At 37.9% G+C, this 27,100-nt stretch overlaps 1 protein-coding gene across 5 annotated transcripts in view; it reads left to right on the top strand.

The window, feature by feature from the left end:
* Window positions 1-27,100, top strand: part of LOC307192040 (uncharacterized protein) — a 284,325-nt gene that overhangs the window by 197,352 nt on the left and 59,873 nt on the right. For all 5 annotated transcript variants that reach the window (XR_013829933.1, XM_079932456.1, XM_079932457.1 and 2 more), the window contains exon 3: window positions 23,486-23,843. Coding sequence is in view for 4 of the 5 variants with exons in the window: in XM_079932456.1 (XP_079788582.1) it covers window positions 23,486-23,552 (67 nt within the window). In the remaining variant the exon portion in view is untranslated. The remainder of the gene's footprint in view (window positions 1-23,485; window positions 23,844-27,100) is intronic.

Below are 27,100 nucleotides of genomic sequence, written 5' to 3'. Positions count from 1 at the left end.
AAAGAGCTGTACTAAAATGTAGTAAAGAAAAATCAAAATAGAATTCTAAGAAAAGGTTGTAGCATCTCACAGGAAGTCAGGAAAAAGAAAAAACAGAGAAATAAAATGGCAGGCCAAATGATATGCTCTCTATAAGAATCTCACTTTATACATAAAATGTAACCCTTCTTTGCCTGTAGAATTGGCCCCTCTGCTTTATTGACGGGGTTTCTCTTGCCTGAGTAAGTTACTTAAGGAGAGGAAATCAATTCTCCTCATACTCTGATCTATACCCACTTTTCACTGTCCCCAGTTCATAAAGAAAGTAATAACTCATCATGCTCCGGGAGATCATTAAAAAATTAAACTCAAAAAGAGAAAATTTACATATGAAGGACTTATGTTCTAAATCTAAATGGTGGGTTGGTAAAGTTAGCAGAAAGAAAGAAATCATACAGATCAGATCAGAAATAAATGAAAAATGAAGGAAACAATAGCAAAGATCAGTAAAACTAAAAGCTTGTTCTCTGAGAAGATATACAAAATTGATAAACCTCTAGCCAGACTCATTAAGCAAAAATGGGAGAAGACTCAAATCAACAGAAATAGAAATGAAAAAGGAGAAGTAACAACTAACACTGCAGAAATACAAAGAATCATGAGAGATTACTACAAGCAATTATATGCCAATAAAATGGAAAACCTGGAAGAAATGGACAAATTCTTTAGAAAAGCACAACTTTCTGAAACTGAACCAGAAAGAAATAGAAAATATAAACAAACCAATCACAAGCGCTGAAATTGAAACTGTGATTAAAAATCTTCCAACAAACAAAAGCCCAGAACCAGATGGCTTCACAGGCGAATTCTGTCAAACATTTAGAGAACAGCTAACACCTATCCTTCTCAAAATATAGCAGAGGGAGGAACACTCCCAAACTCATTCTGTGAGGCCACCATCACCCTGATACCAAAACCAGACAAATATGTCACAAAAAAAGAAAATTACAGACCAGTATCACTGATGAACATAGATGCAAAAATCCTCAACAAAATACTAGCAAACAGATTCCAGCAGCACATTAAAAGGATCATACACCATGATCAAGTGGGGTTTATCCCAGGAATGCAAGGATTCTTCAGTATATGCAAATCAATCAGTGTGATACACCATGTTAACAAACTGAAGGATAAAAACCATGTGATAATCTCAATAGATGCAGAAAAAACTATCGACAAAATTCAACACCAATTTATGATGAAAACTCTCCAGAAAGTGGGCATAGAGGGAACTTACCTCAACATAATAAAGGCCATGTATGACAAACCTGCAGCCAACATCATTCTCAATGGTGAAAAATTGAAACCATTTCCTCTAAAATCAGGAACAAGACAAGGATGCCCACTCTCACAACTATTATTCAACATAGTTTGGGAAGTTTTAGCCACAGCAATCAGAGAAGAAAAAGAAGCAAAAGGAATCCAAATCGGAAAAGAGGAAGTAAAGTTGTTACTGTTTGCAGATGACATGATACTATACATAGAGAATCCTAAGGATGCTACCAGAAAACTACTAGAGCTGATCAATGAATTTGGTAAAGTAGCACGATGCAAAGTTAATGCATAGACATCTCTTGCATTCCTGTACACTAATGATGAAAAATCTGAAAGAGAAATTAAGGAAACAATCCCATTTACCATTGCAACAAAAAGAATAAAATACCTAGGAATAAACCTACCTAAGGAGACAAAAGACCTGTATGCAGAAAACTATAAGACACTGATGAAAGAAATGAAAGATGATACAAACAGATGGAGAGATACACCATATTCATGGATTGGAAGAATCAACGTTGTGAAAATGACTCTACTACCCAAAGCAATCTATAGATTCAATGCAATCCCTATCAAACTACCAATGGCATTTTTCACAGAACTAGAATAAAAAATTTCACAATTTGTATGGAAACACAGAAGACCCTGAATAGCTGAATAGCCAAAGCAATCTTGAGAAAGAAAAAGGGAGCTGGAGGAATCAGGCTCCCTGACTTCAGACTATACTACAAAGCTACAGTAATCAAGAGAGTATGGTACTGCCACAAAAACAGAAATATAGATCGATGGAACAGGATAGAAAGGCCAGAGATAAACCCACACACATATGGTCACTTTATCTTTGATAAAGGAGGCAAGAATATACAATGGAGAAAAGACAGCCTCTTCAATAAGTGGTGCTGGGAAAACTGGACAGCTACATGTAAAAGAATGAGATTAGATCACTCCCTAACACCATACACAAAAATAAGCTCAAAATGGAATAAAGACCTAAATGTAAGGCCAGACACTATAAAACTCTTAGAGAAAAACATAGGCAGAACACTCTATGACATAAATCACAGGAAGATCCTTTTTGACCCACCTTCTAGAGAAATGGAAATAAAAACAAAAATAAACAAATGGGACCTAATGAAACTTAATACTTTTGCACAGCAAAGGAAACCATAAACAAGACCAAAAGACAACCCTCAGAATGGGAGAAAATATTTGCAAATGAAGCAACTGACAAAGGATTAACCTCCAAAATATACAAGCAGCTTATGCAGCTCAATATCAAAAAAAACAAACAACGCAATCCAAAAATGGGCAGAAGATCTAAATAGATATTTCTCCAAAAAAGATATACAGATTGCCAACAAACACTTGAAAGGATGCTTAACATCACTAATAATTAGAGATATACAAATCAAAACTGCAATGAGGTATCACCTCACACCGGTCAGAATGGCCATCATCAAAAACTCTGCGAACAATAAATGCTGGAGAGGGTGTGGAGAAAAGGGAGTCCTGCTGCACTGTTGGTGAGAATGTAAATTGATACAGCCAGTATGGAGAACAGTATGGAGGTTCCTTAAAAAACTACAAATACAACTACCATATGACCCAGCAATCCCACTACTGGGCATATACCCTGAGAAAACCATGATTCAGAAAGTCATGTACCAAAATGTTCATTGCAGCTCTATTTACAATAGCCAGGACATAGAAGCAACCTAAGTGTCCATCAACAGATGAATGGATAAAGAAGATGTGGCACATATATACAATGGAATATTACTCAGCCATAAAGAGAAATGAAATTGAGTTATTTGTAGTGAGGTGGATGGACCTAGAGTCAGTCATACAGACTGAAGTAAGTCAGAAAGAGAAAAACAAATACCGTATGCTAACACATATATATGGAATCTTAAAAAAGAAAAAAACAACATGGTCATGAAGAACCTAGGGGCAGGACAGGAATAAAGACGCAGACCTACTAGAGAATGGACTTGAGGACACGGGGAGGGGGAAGGGTAAACTGGGACAAAGTGAGAGAGTGGCATGGGAATATAAGCCTACAGTTTTTGAGGGACTTGTATTGTCAAAGAAACCATGGCTCTGGGCATGAAAACATCTTTGAGAGTTTAAGCTTTAGAATAGTCCATGCAAAATCAGATTAACATATCAGAAAATGGGCTATGAAAAGTCCTACATCCCCCAAGGAAGGCGTATCCTCCAATGCCCACTTCAAAAGTGAAAGAGGAAAAATGTAAAAAAGAATCTCCCTGAGGGTGGAAACAGGTACCATGGTGTTCCTCCTACAAGCAGAATCAGGGCTTAATCAAGAAACCTCCAAATTAGGTGGCCTTCACAGTGCCTGCCCAGCAGGGTTCCATCATGACTGTGGACCAGGAGAAGACAGTGTCTTCTTTTCCTAAATGAGAGTTTTGTTGCTGTCCTTTTTATGTTCCACTGTTGTCTATGGTGTTTGTTAAGCTCAAGTGATTTATTCATAGTTTAACTTTCACTGGGAAGTAATGGAAAGGACTGTACATCACACAGAGATGAAAACTGGATGTGGTGACTGTGGAACTTTAGTTTCCTCCCTTGATGAGGAAGTTGAGTGTATTTTCTGTGTGGGAAGAAAAGCAGGACAGATACTGTGTTTGGTGAACAGAATGTAGACTGTAAGAGAGACTGGTTAACTGTTCACTAACCTATAACCTATTTCTTCTTCTTCTTAAACATACACCTAATCTACATCTCCCAAACTCTCTTGCTGTCAAGTGTATACAGGTGACTGAGTTCTATCCTATAAAATGTGAGCAGAAGTGATACGGACTCCCTTCAAGCCTGTCCCCCAGAAACCACCCATGCATCATCCTTGATGCCTTTGTCTGCTTGTTGGGTTTTATAAGTGAGCATGGTGAATTTAGAAACAGCAGGAGTAAGCCTGGGTTGCTGATTGCTGCTTGTCAATTATAAATACTCATGTTGAACTCTGTGTGAGTAAGAAATAGACTTCTCCCATCATTTGCATCGAGCTATTTTGCATTTTACCATTTGTTTATTACCACAGTTGGACACATCCTAGCTAGGAAATCTCTTCAGCATTAAATATAGATTAAATGTAAAACATCATAAACATATGGATAATAACTCCACCAAAGAGATTTATTTCCTTCACCAATATCCAGGCATCAGCAGGGTGCTGAATTTCAGCAGATTCTGTCCTCAATGTTCATACTCTCTATTTTGGCATTATATATATATATATTTGCAGAGCTATTCTAAGTAATTGACAGGACATTAGCCTCAAGCAGCATCTTTATGTCCAACCTGGGATTTCCTTCAGGCAGACAAATCCTGCAGAGAAAATACCAATAACTGGCATAATGAATCAAGACAGCAGAGCCACATTCATCACTGCATTCCCTCCCTGGAAATTTTTCTGGGTACAAGTCACCCATATTGATCTAGAGGAAAATTCTATCTACTTCCTCGCTAAGTCAGAGTAAAAATCGCAAGAGGCCAATTTTTTTCTTAAAAGGCAGAGACACATCAGCTTGAAAAAAGAACAGCCTGAATGTTCTTCCTCCATAGGGAATGCACATTCCCAGAGCAGTGGGTGTGCTGGTGAGGGGAGGTGCTCTGTCCCCAACTTGGTTCACACTTAGGAAAAGGGAAGAACCACTGTCAGGGCGACTTGGGGTTCCTGACACTTCCTGAGTCCCTACAAGGAGACAGGTTATACAAATGATACGCTTGTCACGCTTGTCTCCATGGGACCTGATAGACCTCGGAACCGGTATGCACACCCTATCCTGAAGGAATAAAGCTACCCACTGAAAAATATGTGAATTCTGGGCAGAAAGTCCCCCCCTGTCCTGCCTCTGCTTCTGCTTTTATGTATCTTGATCAAAAGCAGTTCTGAGGCTCCCTTTATGTCCCCACAGGCTCCTGAGGCATTAGATGCCCTCTCTCTCCTCTGTGCCCACTCTTCCTCCCCGAGTCACTCCACACAGGATGCATCACATGGTATTCTCACTCTTGTTTTCTCTGGATTCCCTGCAAGAATGTGGGTTCCTCAAGGGCAGGGATTGAGTCATACCCATCTTTGCCTATTCCATACCCAGCTTAGGGCCTAGCAACGTACTAAAAACTTAAATGATGGAAACAATTTGTTGTCAGTCTGGATAACTGAAGTTTCCCACATTTCTTTTGTAAATCTTCTCATTTTTTTTAGGACCCAGACATATGATTGCTGAAAAACAAAATTTAACTTAAAGATTAGATTTTATGTATAAATAACACAGGGAAATATTATGAACTTGCTTGAGAGTGGCCTTCCCAAGGAAACTCTTTTGTCTTCTTCCCATTGTCTCAGCTGTTCCCCTAGTTGAGACCATCTTCCTCTCTCAGCAGCCCACAGACCTCAGAGCTCCCCATTCTCCCGTCCTTCTGTATCCTGCTGCCAGAACGAATCACCCCAGACACCCATCTGATTCAAAAGCATTTTGTGCTTCTCGATTGGCTACAGATTAAAGTCTAAGCGTAATGTATTTCCAAGACTTTTCACAGCACCAACTTGCAAAGATTTTCTAAAAAGCACATTACCCGCCTCTCGCCTCACATTTTAACATCTCTGAAATCAGTTTGTGCCTTAAAATCACTGGCAGCCGCGGGGAGGGAGGGATGTGGTTGCCACTGCCCAAGAACACACATCAGAATTTGCAGAACAGATGCCAGCAGCTTGGAGGAAACCCCAGAGACAATTTCAGAGGACCTGTTTAGGAAACACCATGTCCTCAGAGCTCTTGGTGCCACAGAGGACGATACTGTTCTGAATGCACACGTGACTCAGGATGCTGAAAGTGAAGATGCTTTGGGCATTCTTGAACCAACTAGTTTTTCTATTTCTTTTTCTTCCCTACGTATGCATGAGAATGATGTATAACTAATTCTAAAAGAGCTCTTTCAACAAAATAAGCATTTTTTGTCACTCTTTAGTTGGCTGGGTTTTTTTTTTCTCCAAATAATAGTGTATCCTACGGTGGATGGTGTTTTTAGATTTGATTGAAATGGAACATATCAATCTAATCATCATATTAATTCCTCATCTCTCCCCCTGTTAACCTTTTATCCCAAGCCAGTCCTTACCAGTAGTGATTCCTGAATCAGAGCGGTAATTTTCTGCCTTGTTTAATCCACTTGACCTCCTGGAAATTCTATCTATTCTTTAAATGCCAACTTAAATGTAACCTACTCCATGAACTCTTTTCTATATCACCCATTTACTACGATGTCCTCCAATCCATAACCCCACATTTCTTGTACATCTCTTACAGTTCAGATAAAATCAATTCTTTTGAAACCTTCCATGGCTTGGGCACAATGGTAAGCCCTTTTAGCATACTTTGTCTCAGTTAATCATTACGATAACCTTTTGAAGTAGTAATTAGCCTCCATTCTTCAGATGAGTTTAACTGAGATTTAGAGAGAGTAGTTTAGATCTATACTCTCATACATTTAGTAGGTGGTAAACACGGGTCTTTGGCCCAAATCTGGTCTATCATTGAACATCAGCTTCCTTTTCTCTACATCCTGCCCTCCCCATCTACCTATTGAATACATTGTATTGAATTTAATTGAAGGTGAAATGCAAAATACCACTCAAAACTGAATATTCTTGATAGTAAAATCCCAAATGTATGTGAAAAACAAGCTAAAGTATTTTAAAATTCACATTTTCATTACTCAGCTGATATTCTTTGTTAAACCCCATTTGTTTAAGAAAAATTAGGATTATGTTTCATTGTGAGAAAATAATCATTGAAGATTCGCCTCAGAAATGCCATGATTATTTCTCTTGTTCCTTCTGTTATTTTCTTAAATAATAACGTAGAACTACTGAAAATTTAACCACAGCATCCAGTTTACATTCAAAGTATTAAACTATAAGAAATAGAATTCTCCCTTCTGCCTGTGGGAAGAGTCAGCTATTAAAAACATTTAAAAACATGTCCTTGTAAGGAAGAGGACAGGACAGTTCTCAAACACAAAGAGCAAGAAGAGCCAGTATAATCTTGAAATCAAACAGAGCTGAATCACAGTTCAGGCACTCCCTAATTTTTTTTTTTTTTTTACATCTTTATTGGAGTATAATTGCTTTACAATGGTGTGTTAGTTTCTGCTTTATAACAAAGTGAATCAGTTATACATATACATATGTTCCCATATCTCTTCCCTCTTGCGTCTCCCTCCCTCCCACCCTCCCTATCTCACCCCTCCAGGCGGTCACAAAGCACTGAGCTGATCTCCCTGTGCTATGCAGCTGCTTCCCACTAACTATCTACCTTACGTTTGTTAGTGTATATATGTCCATGCCACTCTCTCGCTTTCTCACAGCTTACCCTTCCCCCTCCCCATATCCTCAAGTCCATTCTCTACTAGGTCTGTGTCTTTATTCCTGTCTTACCCCTAGGCTCTTCATGACATTTTTCTTTTCTTAAATTCCATATATATGTGATAGCATATGGTATTTTTTTTTTCTTTCTGACTTACTTCACTCTGTATGACAGACTCTAGGTCCATCCACCTCATTACAAATAGCTCAGTTTCGTTTCTTTCTATGGCTGAGTAATATTCCATTGTATATATGTGCCACATTTCTTTATCCATTCATCTGATGATGGACACTTAGCTTGTTTCCATCTCGTGGCTATTGTAAATAGAGCTGCAATGAACATTTTGGTACATGACTCTTTTTGAATTATGGTTTTCTCAGGGTATATGCCCAGTAGTGTGATTGCTGGGTCATATGGTAGTTCTATTTGCAGTTTTTTAAGGAACCTCCATACCGTTCTCCATAGTGGCTGTACCACTTCACATTCCCACCAGCAGTGCAAGAGTGTTCCCTTTTCTCCACACCCTCTCCAGCATTTATTGTTTGTAGATTTTTTGATGATGGCCATTCTGACTGGTGTGAGATGATATCTCATTGTAGTTTTGATTTGCATTTCTCTAATGATAAATGATGTTGAGCATTCTTTCGTGTGTTTGTTGGCAGTCTGTATATCTTCTTTGGAGAAATATCTGTTTAGGTCTTCTGCCCATTTTTGGATTGGGTTGTTTGTTTTTTTGTTATTGAGCTGCATGAGCTGCTTGTAAATTTTGGAGGTTAATCCTTTGTCAGTTACTTCATTTGCAAATATTTTCTCCCATTCTGAGGGTTGTCTTTTGGTGTTGTTTATGGTTTCCTTTGCTGTGCAAAAGCTTTGAAGTTTCATTAGGTCCCATTTGTTTATTTTTGTTTTTATTTCCATTTCTCTAGGACATGGGTCAAAAAGGATCTTGCTGTGATTTATGTCAGAGTGTTCTGCCTATGTTCTCCTCTAAGAGTTTTATAGTGTCTGGCCTTACATTTAGGTCTTTATTCCATTTTGAGCTTATTTTTGTGTATGGTGTTAGGGAGTGATCTAATCTCATACTTCTCCATGTACCTGTCCAGTTTTCCCAGCACCACTTATTGAAGAGGCTGTCCTTTCTCCACTGTACATTCCTGCCACCTTTATCAAAGAAAAAGTGACCATATGTGTGTGGGTTTATCTCTGGACTTTCTATCCTGTTCCATTGATCTGTCTTTCTGTTTTTGTGCCAGTACCGTACTGTCGTGCTTACTGTAGCTTTGTAGTATAGTCTGAAGTCAGGGAGCCTGATTCCTCTAGCTCTGTTTTTCGTTCTCAAGATTGCTTTGGCTATTCGGGGTCTTTTGTGTTTCCATACGAATTGTGACATTTTTTACTCTAGTTCTGTGAAAAATGTCAGTGGTAGTTTGAAAGGGATTGCATTGAATCTGTAGATTGCTTTGGGTAGTATAGTCATTTTCACAATGTTGATTCTTCCAATCCAAGAAAATGGTATATCGCTCCATCTATTTGTATCATCTTTAATTTCTTTCATCAGTGTCTTATAATTTTCTGCATACAGGTTTTTTGTCTCCTTAGGTAGGTTTATTCCTAGATATTTTATTCTTTTTGTTGCATTGGTAAATGGGAGTGTTTTCTTGATTTCACTTTCAGATTTTTCATCATTTGTGTATAGGAATGCCAGAGATTTCTGTGCATTAATTTTGTATCCTGCTACTTTACCAAATTCATTGATTAGCTCTAGTAGTTTTCTGGTAGCATCTTTAGGATTCTCTATGTATAGTATCATGTCATCTGCAAACAGTGACAGCTTTACTACTTCTTTTCCACTTTGGATTCCTTTATTTCCTTTTCTTCTCTGATTGCTGTGGCTAAAACTTCCAAAACTATGTTGAATAAGAGTGGTGCGAGTGGGTTACCTTGTCTTGTTCCTGATCTTAGTGGCAATGCTTTCAGTTTTTCACCACTGAGGACAATGTTGGCTGTGGGTTTGTCATATATGGTCTTTATTATGTTGAGGAAAGTTCCCTCTATGCCTACTTTCTGCAGGGTTTTTTATCATAAATGGGTGCTGAATTTTGTCAAAAGCTTTCTCTGCATCTATTGAGATGATCATATGGTCTTTCTTCTTCATTTTGTTAATATGGTGTATCACATTGATTGATTTGCTTATATTGAAGAATCCTTGCATTCCTGGGATAAACCCCACTTGATCATGGTGTATGATGCTTTTAATGTGCTGTTGGATTCTATTTGCTAGTATTTTGTTGAGGATTTTTGCATCTATGTTCATCAGTGATATTGGCCTGTCGTGTTCTTTCTTTGTGACACCCTTGTCTGGTTTTGGTATCAGGGTGATGGTGGCCTCGTAAAATGAGTTTGGGAGTGTTCCTCCCTCTGCTATATTTTGGAAGAGTTTGAGAAAGATAGGTTTTAGCTCTTCTCTAAATGTTTGATAGAATTCACCTATGAAGCCATCTGGTCCTGGGCTTTTGTATGTTGGAAGATTTTTAATCACTGTTTCAATTTCAGTGCTTGTGATTGGTCTGTTCATATTTTCTATTTCTTCCTGATTCAATCTTTGCAGGTTGAGGCACTCCCTAATTTTGTGATCTTGGACAACTTACTTAGCATTTTTGAACATCAGTATCCTCATTCATAGATTGAGGATCAATAAAAACTGCATCATAGTGTTGTTTCAGGACCAATTGATAATGGTACATAAATTAAGGGCATTATTATTTTTATTATTATTACTGAAACTATTTCCTCATGGGACATCTGGCCATATCCTGGCTGTGATGTCATTTTTTTTCAAACAAACAAACAGTAACCTCTTCCTGCTGTGTAAAGAATAGATTAAAAGGACTCAAGAGGTGGGTAACCAGAAAAATGATGGCAGTTTTCCAAATAGGAGACTATGGTGGCCTGTACCTGGATCAGAGCAGTGAAGATGTTTCAAGTGTCTACAGTTGAGATGACTTTAGGATATAGAATCCATATAATATGGTATTAGACTGGTTATGAGAGGATGTGGAAGAGCAAGGAATCAAGAATCACCTCTAGGTCTCTGGCTTAAGCATCTGGGTAGATGGTAGTACCATTAATTGAGTTGGGGAAGACTAAAGGAAGGAGGTCAGGTTGGAGGTGGGAGTAAAAGAAAAAATTGAATTACAGAAGAAAAGTCCACCTTTAGAAATTAATAGTACAATTTTTAAAACCAAAATGCAGATTTTGATGTTAATTTTGGTGATTTCCTTATCTCTGTCCACATCCAAAATGTTGATCCAAGTAAAGAATATTTTCTCCTCCTCTTCCTTTGCCACACAGGAGACAGAAATTTCCCAGAGATCTTATCAGCTTGACTTTTTCTAAGAAACCTTTTGAATTTTTCTTCTCCCTCTTGCAGCCATTGATTAACTCAGCAGTGAAGTCAGCCGTCATGACTTAAATCTTGAAATTATCCCTACAGTTTTCCCTGAAGGAATAATCATTCTGATCCAGAAACTTAGGTCCTCATAATGGGTTGACTCCTTTGTCTTTCGAAACAGAGACCCTATTTAGGACCTGGAAAGTTGATTGTATCACCTGTCATGCCAAAGCACTTGCCAACCTCATACCTTCCTCCTTACTCTCTCAGGATCACTTTCTCAACATTACTCACATCGTTCTGTTTGACAGACTCTTCCCTGATTGATTTAGGACCATAAATTCAGTTGTTACCTTATGGTCATCATAATCACAGTTGCGATTTCTATTATACCTTGCATTTCCAGTAATCACCATTACATCTGAGTATCTTAAGCTTCCCTGAAATCGTCTAAGCAGAGACAGTCTAGATCACTATGATGGATGAGAGGTGGAATGAGATGACCTCTAAGCCATCTTTCTCCTCTCAAATTCTGTGTATTTCACATTTCATATCATGCAGAAAAACAAAAGTGCTTGGTGCCCACGTGGTTGTTCTAATTTACTGAAGCTTCGTAGTACTACCCACATTTTAGCTAGTCTCATTCAACCAGAAAGTTGAATAAGCAGATGTGGTCTCACATTTACTAGCAAAGAAGCTATTGCTGCCATCCTTCAGTGAAAAAGAGTGCCCTGTGCAAAGTTTTCTGACATATACAGGGAGTGGCTTGTTTTAAATGAACATCTGCTAAGGAGGTAGGGTGCTGCAGTGGAAAAAGCTTAGTCAGGTTATTGCCTTCATTCCAGTACTAAGTAGCTAACTGAATCTGAACAAGACACTTCACATCTGTGAGTCTTAAACTCCTCATATGCAAGATAAAAAGGCTTAACTAGATCAGGGTTTCTCAGCCTCTGCACTGTTGACGTTAGATGCTGGATAATTCTTTGTTGTGGGGGACCATCCTGTGCATTGTAGGATGTTTAGCAGCATCCCTGACCTCCGTTCACTAGATGTCATTAGCATCCCCTCTCCCCAGCTTTTGACAACCATAAATGTCTCCAGATACCGGCAACTATCTTCCAGGGGGCAAAATTGGCCCAGCTGGGAACTTCTGCACACTAGGTAACTATAAGATGAAAACATACCTAAAAAAAAAGTGCTGTAAACTGAATAGCATCTCACCACTTACATTGTTGTCTACTATAAAAGGTGTTTTGTGTGTGTTTGTGTGTGTGTGTGTAATTTAAAGATAACTACTAGTAGAACTTTAAAGTAGATGTATTCTTCCAAATTATTGCAGAAAATAAAAGCAAATAAACCCCACTAGTTATTTAAAATAAATAATAAAAGTAAACATCAATAACAGAAATAGGCTATGCAGCACCACATGGGCATTAAAGGACAGCTCAGAGCATGTTATAGGACAATGTCAGATCAAACATACCAGTTACGACAGGAACTAAAATGGCTGAATACATCTATCAAAGACAAAGGCACTCAGATTGTTTTAAATAATAAAATTGAACTATACACTGCCTAAAATAATAGGTCTAAAATAAAATACCTTGAAGTTGAAAAAGAAAAGGAAGGGCAATGATTTATCTGGCAAAAATAAACAACAAAAAAGGCAAAATGGCCAAATTAGTTCAACCAGTCTGGAAATCAAAGCAAAAATTATTTAAATTGAGTGAGGAAGAAAGGTCATTTTATATTAATAAAAGGAATAATTAAGGGTGAAATATAAAATTAGGAATGCAAGGCATGAACTTTTATTCAACCAATAACAAAACATCTAAATATAGATTCCCAGCAATGCAAGGGAAACCAGGAAGCAGTTTTCATCTGGATCTACTTGGCACCCCAAATAGTACTGACATTCTATTAGCAAGGAAAATTAGGAGCATGGCTATTGGGTTGGCACCTTACAGTCTTGCCCACGCCTGGAAACTTATTGTTGGTGAACAGTGGGCAGGTGGAAAAGCTTTTCTGTTTTAAGGGTGTGAAATTGCTGATGAGTCACCTTTCATGAATGTGACTTACTCTAGGTATATGAAAAACTAGAAAAATACAGTTTCTACCTTTATAAAGAAAAAAACTGGTTATGATAATGAAGCATTTTTGGTAAGCTTTACTTGACATAGCTAGTCAAATATTTCCTATGATCTGAAGTATCATTCACTCAGGAAAGAAAAATCAGGCACATAGTAGGCCTCCAATAAATTGTATTGAAATGAATTATATTGACCTATCTTCTTTAGTAAAATTTGGTTATGTGGTTTCCTTATTAATTCAGGATAATATTACATTAGCATGAATGATTAATGCCACTTTGAAGATGTTATCATGCAAACTGGAATTGTTTCCTTATAGTTCAGTTTCCTCATTTTAAAACATGACAGCAACATTTGCTAAGTACCTATTTTAAGAATGCAATTTATATTGGACTAATAAAATATATGCAAAAAGATATATAAAGCAAAAACTGTGAGATAAAAAAGAAAATAAATTTGTAAGAACACAATAATGCAATAATGGTGAGAAACTTTAACGAAATATTATTTGTGTTTGATTGTTAAAGTAGACCAAAATCAAGTAAGAGCATATAAATTTTGAATAACATGAGTGAATAAATTAATATTGAATTTTATGAGTTACACAAACATTTCATGAAATATAAAATAATTATCTTAAAACTGATTTTCTATTTAACCAAAAATGGGCCTCAATCCATTGTGAAAGGTTATAAATGTATCAGCTATATTATTTGATGGCAAAATACTAAAACTATAACATATAAAAGTGAAAAAAAGAGGCCTAAGGGACCATTTCATCCAATAAGAAATGAAAAGTAGAATTATAGTCTTTGGAAGACTATGAAAATAAGAATACCACATTTATGTCTGTGAGTCTGTTTCTGTTTTGTAAGCAAGTTCATTTATACTATTTTTTAACTTATGGTTACCAAAGGGGAGGGGGCAAGGGATAAATTGGGAGTATGGGATTAACAATGCACACTATCATATATAAAATAGATAAACAACAAGGATTTACTATATAGCACAGGGAACTATATTCAATATCTTGTAATAAAACTGTAATGGAAAAGAATCAGAAAAAAATAATATAGATCTATACATATACGTATAACTGAATCACTTTACTGTACACCTGAAACTAACACAATATTGTAAATCAACTATACTTCAACAAAAAAAAGAATACAACATTTAAAAATGTATGTGATACAGATTTCAATTCTGACTATGACAGAGTTGCTGGTATTGCAGTAAACAGCTGTGAAACTGAGTAAAGTATGTGCTGTTGGACAGCAGCCCACAGAGTATGTGATTGTTCGAGCAGGGAGGTAGGGAGTTTAGCACCATCACATCCATCCTGGGTTCCTCTCTGTGGTATTTCCCAAATGGAAGTGGAGACTCAGTGCAGAGCCAGGTTTGGCTGGGGGAAGGGAACAGTGTGGTTGGATCACTAAACCATCTGGAATTGTGAGTCAGGACACCTGAGAGAAGGAAGCTGCTAAGAGGTAGCCCCAGCAGGTATAGGGTCCCAACCTGGATAGAATCCTAACTGTGCAGCCACCAAGCAAGACTCTGGAGGCATGGCAGAGAGCAGCTGCTGGTGGTCAAGGGCTAATGGGGGTTTCTGAGGTTACACGGGGTGGGGAGACATTGGAGTTCTGACTCAGTTGAATGGGAGAGACCTTGTTCAAAACCCTAGGTTTTCAGCTGACACTCAGAAAGTTCAGTGAACCTAAAGACAGATAAAATGACCAAATTTATGTGAAAGGAAAAAAAAAAAACAGAAAAGAACATCTGAGACCTGTGGGACAATTGTAGTGATCCTATATATGTGTAAGTGGGGACAAAATGCATATTTGAAGAGCTACTGGCTGGGTATAGCCTAAAATGTATGAGATGTACCTAAGCTATATGCACAGAAAAATCAATAGTTTTATACTGTTTAACGACATTTAAAGAAAAAGAAATAACCAAGAAGACTGTAGCAGAAACACACAGTACTGAATACGTTTTCCAAGTGCTCCCTTATATTCCATACCCTACCTTGTGATCATATTGAGGCTTTGTAACTATTTCTGACCAATGAAATATGAGTGGATGAAGTATCTCTCCAGGACTGAGGCAGTTAAAAGACTGTATGTCTCCTCCATCTCCCACTACTCCAGCACCATGGTGGCTAGTGTTTCAGATGGTGTAACTACAGGATAGAGGAGGCTGGTCAAGCCTCACTGAACTTTTCACGTGTGCCCAATAAATCTTTGTCAAGTTCAACCACTGGAGTTCATGTGTCATGGCAGAATTAATTACTCAATCATAGGAAAATTATAAGAATACAATCAGAAAAAAGCTAGAACAGTAAGAAGAAGGAAATAATAAAAATACAAGCATAAATCAATGAATTCAAAAGAAGTAAAAATGAACATTTTTCTTTAAATTTTTAATAGAATAAGCAGATCTAATCAAGAATAGATGTAAGGCTTCCCTGGTGGCACAGTGGTTGAGAGTCCGCCTGCTGATTCAGGGGACACGGGTTCGTGCCCCGGTCTGGGAGGATCCCACATGCCGCGGAGCGGCTGAGCCCGTGAGCCATGGCCGCTGAGCCTGTGCGTCCGGAGCCTGTGCTCCGCAGCGGTAGAGACCACAAAGGTGAGAGGCCCGTGTACTGCCAAAAAAAGAAAAAAAAGAGAGAAATTTATTCTCTTACAGTCATGGATGCTAGAAGTCCAAAGGGAAGGTATTAGTGGGACCATGCTCTCTTTGAAAGCTCTACAAGAGGATCTCTCGTCTTTTTCCTAGTTTCTGGTTGGTTGTTGGCAATCCTTGACTTTCCTTGGCTTGCATAACCCTAATCTCTTCCTCTATCGTCATGTGGCCCTCTCTCTATATGTCTGTCTGTGTCTTTATGTCTTCTCTACTTCTTATAATAATGACACCAGTCATATTTTATTTACAGCCCTCCCTAATCCAATATGACCTTAACTAATTACATCTGCAAAGACCATATTTCCAAATAAGATCACATTCACAGATACTTACGGTTAGGACTTCAACATATCTTCTGGAGGGACACAATTCAACACAGTTCAACCTGAAACAGAAGGGAAATAACAATCTGGGGAGATTTGGAAAGTAAGAGACAATGTCAGTTGTCTAAACATAGCACCTGAAACTATGTCTAGCACCTAAAACATACTATGAAATATTTACTTTCCTCAAAACATATTAGTGACTATAATTGACCCAATAAGTAGTAAACCCAAATAGACCGATGTTGTCAGAACAGTTCTAAGCAGTAGACTTAGAAATTCAGAATGATTCTTCATAGGTAGAGATTTGCTCTTTCTTTTTTCAAAGAAAGAAAAAAGCTTGATCATTTTGAGAAAAATAGACACTCCTTTTTCTCTAGGCTAGTCTATATTGGAGAAGAATTAAGAAAGAAAATTAAATTGCTCTGCAAAGAAAGAATAACAAGAGTTTTGGAGCTGTCCACTGGTGGATCAAGATAGGACATTGGAATGTAGAATAAGGGACAAAGGAATAAGTGAAATTGTCTAGGATGAACATAACTGTGCAATGTGACGGTAGCTGGGGCCTAAGGAGGGCCATGACCAATGAGAAATAAATTGCCCGTGCTAGGAAATTGCCAATGAATAATCAGAGCAGTAATAGCTGATTCTCAATGAAAACTTTGTTGTAATTATAACCCCTAATATTAACCCCATATCCCCCAATCTTCAGAAAAGTCTAAAGGGAACAAAGACTATTATGCATATGCTTGGAGAAGATAAAGAAAAAGAGATGTCTCATTCGTGGTTAAGCAAGGTACAGAGTGTTGGTAACAGAATCTTTAATAGCATGCATGGAACGCTGGCAAGAATTCACAGGGACGTATGACTGAATATATCACTAAACACAATCATACACTTGAGTGTCTCAAAGTGCTACCACATTTTGCTTCAGGATAGTCCAAGCTACTCTATTGGGGTATTAAATGCAGGGGTGACTACAGAAGCCCAAAGATTTGGAGACATTTAGGTCTAACAAAGGTGTCCATCAGAAATGTGGTTGGTTAGTTATGCAGGAATGTGGTTAGTTAGAAATGGAGGATTGTTGGCACTGCCACCTGCCCAGTCAAGTCCTGTTTAGAGGAGAGGATACAAAGACCCAAAGACATGCTCAGTTTCAGAGGCAGAAATATTCTCATCATGTAAATAAATAGATGCCTCAGATGCTCTTTCCCTGATATCTACCAAATATTCAAATTATATAATTCATTCTGACTTAGATTCTAGGTGCCCTCACTCTGCCTTCTCATATAGCTGGTCTACCCGCAGGAAATCTTTTGTGAAAGGGCAGTCATATCTTCTGCTTTAGGCAAGTACCTTTAATGCATTCGACAAATAAATTTATGAGTGTTTACTTTGCGTCATAAATGATTGGTTCTAGGCGCTAGAAATGAAGTGAGAAGAAAAAGAAATCCCTGCCTTCAGGGAGCTTACATTCCAGGAAGGAGAGAGATAAGAAAAAGGTAAACAAATAAATATTTAGTATAAATTCAGGTAAAGACAAATGCTTTGAAGAAAGATATAAAGCAGGAGAGGAGATTAGAGGTGTTGGTGCCGGCACAGCCTCAAGCTTCCCTGAGAAACTGACCTCAAATAGAGATCTAAATTAAGTGACAAAATGAGCAAACTGAGGGATAGCTTTTAGGGAGGCATTAACCAATTCAATTAAAAGATAGAAAGTAAATAGAAGCAGAAGAAATAACAAGATACTTAGAAGAAACAAGAATAATTTTAACATTAAAGACTACAGTTTACTATGACGATATGAGAGATATAATATTTATGCCCTCAATAACACCACATTAGCCTTTGAATCAAGGGGGAAGCCTTTTGAAACACAATATCAGTCAGCTATTAATTACAGGCTGCCTCTCAGAGAAGAATATAGTGGCCCCCCAAGGGGCATGGCTCCCATTCATCAAGACACTTTTCTAGAGAAGAGCATAGCTGTGCACTATTAGTTGCTAATACTAACCCCACGGAGGGATGTATACACCAGCCAAATAAATAGGCTCTGGGCGGGGGACCAATGGCTTCAACAGAAACAACTACACTAAGAACTAGAATTGTCGATGTTGCAGAAAGGAGATACATTTTAAAGTCAGTGAAGTGTGTAAAGTCCCTGTAGTCTTAGATTTAAATCAGAATCAGTGATATAAACACATGATTTATGTTATTTTCTAGCCATGTCCACTGAAAAGGCATAGGAACAATTACCAAAACAATAGCAACGAGCAGCCCTACTGCCTGGCCTGTGTTCTCTCGTTACCATTTCCCACTAAAAGAAATCAGAGCTCCTTAGAGAAAAAATGGATCTATTTAAATTGGATCCAAAGCAGGAAATGTACAACATAATCCTGAAATGTCTTGTCATTCCAAAAAGTAAGGAAGCTTTTAGAGACCACTTGGATCAGACCAAAAGAAGTTAAAAATCAATTTGAAGAGGCTCCCAGTGACCAAGGTGGTATGATTTGAGCATTAATAATGAAAAAATTTTTGTCAAATGCATAAGTTCATCATCACAATACCTCTCCTAGACACAAACATACACTCACACACCCCCTCATTTGTCAACTTTGGAGAATTCTAAGAAACTGTTTATTATCTCTTGCCAGCACAGCACCATGAACACTCGTCTAAAGGTGGAAAATATGTTTCCAAGCATTCTTTCTATACTAGTTTGCTAGAGCTTTCATAGAAAATAGGACAGACTAGGTGGCTTAAAAAAACAGAAATATATTTCGCCACAGTTCTGAAGGTTGGAAGTCCAAAAAAGAGGTAGGTATCTCTCCTTGTCTTGCAAATAATCACCTTCTTTCTGTTCTCACGTGGCTTTTCTTCTGTGTACATGCAATCTCTGGCATCTCTTCCTCTTCTTATAAGGACATTAATCCTGTGAGATTAGAGCCCCACTCTTATGACCTTACTTAACCTTAATTGCCTTAATTTAAAGGCCCTATCTCCAAATAAGGTCACATTATGAGGTAATAGTAGTTAGAGCTTCAGCATATGAATTGGGGGAGACACAGTTCATCCATCCACCTTCCTAAGTTAGTCTTTTGCCAAAGGAAGGAATGAGATTTGGAAGTAGTAAGTGAAACAACCCCAAACGTACACCATTTCCTCTAAGGCATTTGTCAGTTCTTAAGTGGTGCATGGAGTGAGAGGAGAAGGCAGTACTAGAAGCCAAGAAAACAAGCAAAAAGCATCTGCTGAGATGCTAAAAAGCTAAACAGAAATTCGGTCAGTCTCATGGTACAGGAGTTGGGCCGGTCAGGGAGGTGAGGCCATTATAAATGTCTGAGGATTTTAGTTGAAATCCCCCCAAAAAAGAGCTATTCCCTAGAGGTAAAGACAAACAAAAAATATGTGTGCCTCAAAAAGCCTAAAATTATATACAGCAATTGCTGCTTGCATTAAGGTGATCTGCCTATATTCTATCTGCCTGCCGGAAGACTATTAAATTCACCCTGGAAGAAGATAAAATCTTCTAGAGCCCCATTTTCTTCAGACTATTTTTCATGGATAATGTCTGGTATTCAAATTAATACGCATGCCAGGAAACTGGACCAAATGACTAAGAGGCAAGAGAAAAAGGAAAAAGAAACAACACCACATAGTGGAAACAGATCATAGGTAATCACAATACTGAAGTTATCAGACATGGATTTTACAATACATACAATTAATGTGTTCAAGAAAAAGGTGAAAAGTTGGATCATTCCTCCAGTGATCTAAAATATATAGAAAAGAATCAAATGGAAATTCTAGAAGCAAAATAATGCAATACTAAAATTAAGAATTAAATAGATGAGTATAGCAGCAGATTAGGCAAACCAGAGAGGATTAAGCAGCTGGAAGGTGATCATTAGAAAATATCTAGATTGAAGTACATATAGATAATAAGGGTGGAAAATAAAAAAGGGTAAGGCTCAAATGGAATATAGCAAAAATGTCTAAATTATGTGATTCAGTTCTAAGAAGAAGTGAAGAGATAATGGAGAAGAAGAAATATGTGAAAAAAAACACTGGCCAAAGATTATCTGAAATTTATAAAAAATATAAAGCCACAGATTCAAGAATCTCTTAAACCCAAAACAAGATAAATACAAAGAAAATCACACCTCAGCACCTCATAATAACAAAAAGAAAATCTTAAAAGCTGCCAGAGAAAAAAGACATATGACCTTCTAAGAGCAGCAATAAGACTGACACCTGAATTTTTAATAGAAACAATGGAAGCCACCAGACAAGAGAATGGCATGTTTACAGTGTAGAAAGAAAATGCCAACTTAGAATGCCAACTTAGAATTCTCTACCTACCAAAAATATCTTTCAGAGATTAGGTAAAACAAGGATTTTTTGACAAACAAAAACAGAGGGAATTTGTTCCAAAAAAGAGTCTACAAAAAAATATATACTAAAGAGAATTTATCAGGCAGGAGAGAAATAATCCCGAATGGAAGCAAGTATATGTAAGAAGGAACCGATAGCATTAAAAATGGAGGAATGTGAGTAAATTACATGAATATTCCCTTTTTAATAATAGTAGTAACATTTTATTCAAAGAAATATCGAATTAAAGGAAAATGGCAACAATAGCACGAAAGTGGAAAAGGATATAAATAGAAAAAAGTGTTATGAAGCCCTTGCATTTTCTGAAAAGTTGTACGGGTACTAACTTAAGGCAGACTCCATTAAGGATCCATTATAGGTAGCCACTGAGAGAAGAATAAAAGAATATGTAAATAAAAAGCTAATAAAAATAGAAATGGAATTTAAAAGTACTAGACTGATACAAAAGACGACAAGGAGTAAAAAGGAGGAAGAAAAAGGTAGGATAAAAAGGAAAGTAATTGTAAAATGGTATATTTAAATCCAGATATATTAGGAAATACATTAAATGTAGCTAGACTATATTATCCAAATAAAACACTAAAATATACATTATATATTCCTATAGTCTATATATATTCATATACATATGTATTAGTAGAATATATATCATATTCCTGTAAGATTTTATATATATATGTATATATATTATATATATATAAGTACACAGAAATGTTGAAAGGAAAAGGATAGAAAAAGACATATGCAAACTCTAATAAAAAGGTGGCATTGCATTACTAAGATCAGTCAATGAAAATTTTAAGGCAAGAAATATTACTAGGAATGAAGGAGACATTTATGAGAAAATTTTAAATTCATCAAGATATAAGATATAATCATTCAACAAGAAGATACAAGATATGAATTTGTATGCACCTGTTATCATAGCGATATTATACAACTGTGAAAAACAGCAAGCTGTTTTATATATGTGAAACAATGTGAATGAGTCTCATAGATATCATGCTGGTGGAAGAATCCAGCACAAAAGATTATATACTGTATAATCCCATTGAAATAAAGTTCAGAAGCAGCAAAACAACTCTATGGTGAGGCAAGTCTGATGTCAATTACCTTTGTGGGTCCAGCAGATACTGACTAGTAAAGGGCTCAGGGGAGACTTGTAGGGGGGTGCTGGTGGTGGTCTATATTTTGCTCTAGTTGATGTATGGGTGAGGTCACTTTTTAAATATTCATGGGATATACACTTATGTTTTTTGTACTTTATAGGAATATATTTTCTATTTTTTTAATTTTTAAAAAGAAAAGAAAAAATATCTCCTTGAGAAATTCTAATGTGTCTCAGGTTTGAGAACCACAGACTCTGTGATTCTTGACAGTGGGCTGGTGTTTGTGCTTCTTCAACCAACTCCCAACTGGACTAATTGCAACCTTAATGACTCATGGCACTTTGGATAACCTAAGTAACGCTGGGCATAGCCATACTGTTGAAGACCCCTCACCTAAACATAGAATCCCTCCCTTCTCCGACCCAGGGAGTTTTACAAATTCCACTCTACCCGTAAAATCCTTCCTCTAGAAAATAATAGAATATACCAAACATATGCCCCATTACATCAATTCCCCTTAAATAAGCTTCATCTCTTTTCTTCCACAAAAGGCTAAAACTTGAGTTCTAATACCTGTATGTGCTAAACCTCTACAAAGTTCATCTTGTCCAAAGCTTTACAACTAAAAATCTCACTTCCTTTTCTCCCATCCACTTTGACTCCTTTTCTTGCTCCTGATCACAGACCCTGATTCCTAATCACTCACAGCACTTTGGGAATAGGCAGACAGCCTGATTTTAACACAAAGTGATGGTAAGAATCTCTTCTTCTCACCACAGATATTATAATATTCATCTGGGGAGCAAAGGATTTTGGTTATTATATATAGAAAGCTAGGAAAATGCCTCCTTGAGAGCAGTTTAATAGCCATTGTGCTTATTTTGCAAATGTGGGAAGCTTTGCAAAACTTTAAATGGCTTGGACTGGTGCAGCGATTGGACAGATCTGGCCAATCTTCAAAGACGTGCCTTCTCTTTCAATCTTAAGCAAGAAATTCCAGCAGAGCTGAACCAGTTTCTTACAGTGATATGATTAATGCACTTACTGATGTATATGTTTGTTGAAGGTGCCACTGGATTTTCTCTGTCTGTGCTTGAGAACAGGGAAATTTCCTGGAGAAAAATGTGCTTTGTGTTTCTGCTCAGGTTTATTTATTTATTTGTTTTACATTATGATAAATTGCACTGTGTTTGGGGAAAGTGAAATGGTACATGTTAAAATAAAAGAACAACAGAGTGAAGAACACAATATGGAAAGCAGCTGGAGCATCTTAAGATAAAAGGGGGAAATAGAAATGAAAAAGGTTTTGAAAAGAATTAAATTCCTCTTCATCATCTAAACAAACAAAACTGTATCTTCTGGGATCCACTGGGAGAGATGAATGTTTGATAACACTCATGTTCAAAGCAGTTTGCTGTGATGGGTAGGTATCCAACCTCCACCACAAAGGAGCGTTGTGGTCCTGAGTAAATTATTTTGTCTTTCTGTACCTTAGCTTCCAAATTTGCAAAAACAGAATGATAAACATAGAAATAACCCACACAGAGGGCTTCCATGTGCCAACGTTCTAAGCACTTTACATATATTAGTTCATTTAATCATCACAAAGCAGTGAATGCTATGATTATCATCTCTACTTTATAGATGAGGAAACCGAGGCACAGAGGCACTAACTGGCATGCCCAGGGCCACACAGCTATTGGGTGGCAGAGATGGAATCTGACCTAGGCTTTTGGCTTGGTGTCTGTGCTCTCAAAAACATCAAATTCTACTGCTTCTCTTTTAGGTTGGAGCACATCGCTTTTCCCAGTGTCTTCATCAGCATGAAGTCCAAACACTACAACATGGAGTAGATGAGCTTTCACAGTGGAGCCTAATCCTGCCTCTACAGTCTTCCCTCTCCTGACCTCTGGCCACTGCAGCACCTCACCACTGGCCACACAAAGGACACTCATCTTGTGTTCCCTGCATATCACCTGTGCCCTTTCATGCCTTGGGCTCTGCTCTTGTTCCTCCTTCTGCCTGCAGTGCTCGCCTTCCACTGACTGCTTCTGATCTGCTTTACGGACTCCTGTCCTTCTTTCAACGAAGTCCCTTAAAGCCTATATTTCGTCTAGGAGTTTCCTTGATTTCCCTGGACACAGGTGAGTCACCCACTTTCCATGTTCCAATACAACTTAATGTGCACTTCGGCCATAGTGTTTTTCACTCGGTATCACGTTATTTGATGTATGAATCTCTCTCTCCTGCCAGACCATGGTTCAGACGATGGGTCTCTCTTCTCTACCAGTCTAAGGTATTAGTGGTACTAGAGCACTGTGTTGAGAAGGATTCTGAGGCCATATTTGAGTTCAATAGGAGAATGTTAAATGCAGACTTCATAAAGGCGGAGACCTTACCTGACTTTTACGTCTTAGTATCTCTAGTGCCTGGCTCAATCTGAGTACACAGTAGACACCCAATATTTGTATGAATGAGTAATAAATTAACAATGCCTACTATGATAAGGGAAGTGAAAGTGGCGACATTCATGCCAGATATTTTACATTCCTCTAATAGTCACTGAACTCTTCAAGGGCAAAGGCAACATCTTATTTATCTTAGTATCTTTGGCGCCTCATTTAGTCCATTGAACAAAATATTATTGCTATATAAATACATTGTTGAAGGAAGCGCTTTAAAGCTCAAAGAGTCTATGCTGATGTGAGGCATGGAAGAGGAAAACCAAGCCACGTGACTCATTCTCACTTCTGTTCTCTAATGAGCCAAATGGACCCCTGGAGAAAGTAATGCTTTCTGTGGCTGAAGATGTGTTCACTGATGTGTGACTGTTTTGCCCCACCCCCTCCCGCCGTTGTGAAATAACAGTAGGTCTGCCTGAGGGTTGGATTGAAGAGGGAGATGGCAGCTGCCAGAGGGGCTGGGAGTTTGTGAGACACACTTGGCATTTATTGTTTTCTCCTCCAGTCCTCAGGAATATCTTCATCTCCCTCACTTTTTACTCTCGTGCCTTCTCTCACAGCTCTCTGTTAGTCAGCCTGGCGGGTCTGGTGTTTGTCCCAGCAAAAAGCAAATCTCTCTAAGGCCCTCTCTACATTATTGGGATCTGAAAAATTGTGAATTTGCTTAATTATGTTTTGAAACTCCTTTCTCCAAGTTGTTAAATGACATGGAGAGGGATCTTAGTCCTAAAAAAGATTACTCCATTTTAGAATGAGCCAAGGCCAGGTGGCAAGTTTCCATTCAAGATGCCATCCTGACAAACCTGTCTCCTTCATAAGGATGTACTGTTTATTCATCAGTTAACCTTGGATCCCACTCTTTGGAAGGCACCAGAAAGTCTCAGTGAAAAAGGCAGAAGACCCGAAGGGAGGGATGACAAAGGGGTCTGGCCAATGAAACAACACCTTAGCAGCACCAAGAGGCGAAGTACACATCGCTGTCTCCAAAAGGTGCTGGTGATGTAATTGGTGAAACAAACAAACCTGCACTCTCTGTACAGATTCTATTTTCAAACCTGCTGAAATAGCTCTTCTGAGAAGATATGAACAATACAAGTTTTGCTCTTCACAGAAAAAAAACTGGAGTGTGACACCTTTTTTGTTTTAATTGACCTGAACTGGAACAAATTAACTTAAAAATAATTTGGTGACATTCTTTGAGATGTACTGGGAATGTTTGAAGTGTCATAAAACCAAAGATAGCTTGAGGAGGGTGAGTGTCTCCTCTTCTCTGATCTCCCTCTGGGGCTTAGAATGAACTAACTAGGAGATCTAAAGCAGAGCTGTCCAATAGAATTTTCTGTGATGAAGGCCATGCTCTACATTTGCACTATCCAATATGGTAGCCACTGGCCACATATAGCTACTGCGTGTTTGAAATGTAGCTAGTGCGACCTTATTTTACTCTTTTCTTCAAAGTGAGTTTTACAACCTATCCAGGTGAATTTTCTTCATTCTCCGTAACATACACATTTATCTAAAACTCAGAACCATTATTCAAGCTGAGTCTGATACATAAATTCCAAAACCCTCAGGATTTGGCTGTCAGGAGCTATAGCTGAGCAAGAGAAGCCACATAGCACCCCCTACTTTTTCTGTTTGTTTGGTTGGGTTTTTGTTCATTTTTATTGGAGTCTAGTTGCTTTACAATGTTGTGTTAGTTTCTGCTGTACAGCAAAGTGAATCAGCTTTACATATACATATATCCTCTCTTTTTTGGATTTCCTTCCCACTTAGGTCACCGCAGAGCTTTGAGTAGAGTTCCCTGTGCTATACAGTAGGTTCTCATTAGTTATCTATTTTATATACAGTAGTGTATATATGCCAATCCCAATCTCACAGTTCATCCCACCCCTCCCTTTCCCCCCTTGGTATCCATACATTTGTTCTCTATGTCTATGTCTCTATTTCTGCTTTGCAAACAAGTTCATCTGTATCATTTTTCTATATTCCACATATAAGTGGTATCATATAATATTTGTTTTTCTCTTTCTGACTTACTTCACTCTGTATGACATGGTCTAGGTCCATCCACATCTCTGCAAATGGCACAATTTTGTTTCTTTTTATGGCTGAGTAGTATTCCATTGTATATATGTACCACATCTTCTTTATCCATTCCTCTGTTGATGGAAGTTTAGGTTGCTTCCATGTCCTGGCTATTGTAAACAGTGCTGCAATGAACATAGCCCCACCTACTTTTAACTGTTTGCCTAGAATATCCTGAACCCCTGATCCCTGCTATCTACCTCCTCAAGATCAAATGTTACTCAAAGATCTTTCCTAATCCTCACCAACTTCACTGCTCAGACTTGCTCAGCCTCTTATTTTACTGGGATTACTGTCCCTCCTCCACCATGACCCACCTTCCCTACCTTGGGTCCCTGGAAGTAGCCCTGAAAATAACCTTACCCAAGTTCCTCATTTTATGGAAGGGAGTACTAAGGCACAGACAGAGTTATTGATTCGCATCAACTCTCATAGAGAGTTAACCTTCCCATTTAAATCTTACCCCTTTACTCAAGGTTCATCTCTATTACCTGTCTTGCCTACAAAGCCTTCTCTTATTATTTTTGTAACCACTCATAATCCCTCTATGTATTCCTGTAGCACAATGCCAAAAACATCCATTTGGGCACAAAGTCTGGCATTGTTCCACTACTCTTTTCTTAACTAGAATGTAGAAATCCCAAAAATAGGGACTGTTCCTTTAACTATCTTCCCACATGATGCCATGTATCAGAATATGTGTGCTCATAATGCTATTGAAAGCTAAAAATGACAGGGCTTATCTTGACTCCTAAGAGACTATTATGTACCCTAAAGGGAAAAAGAGTAGGGTAATCACATCAATTCTCCTCCTCTATGATAAAGTGTAGAAGAAAAGTTTTCCCTTAAAT

Source organism: Stenella coeruleoalba (genome assembly GCF_951394435.1).
Source record: "Stenella coeruleoalba genome assembly, chromosome: 9".
Classification (NCBI taxonomy): Eukaryota; Metazoa; Chordata; class Mammalia; order Artiodactyla; family Delphinidae; genus Stenella; species Stenella coeruleoalba.
Note: the sequence above shows the minus strand (reverse complement) of the source record. Positions and strands in the feature narration are given on the sequence as shown.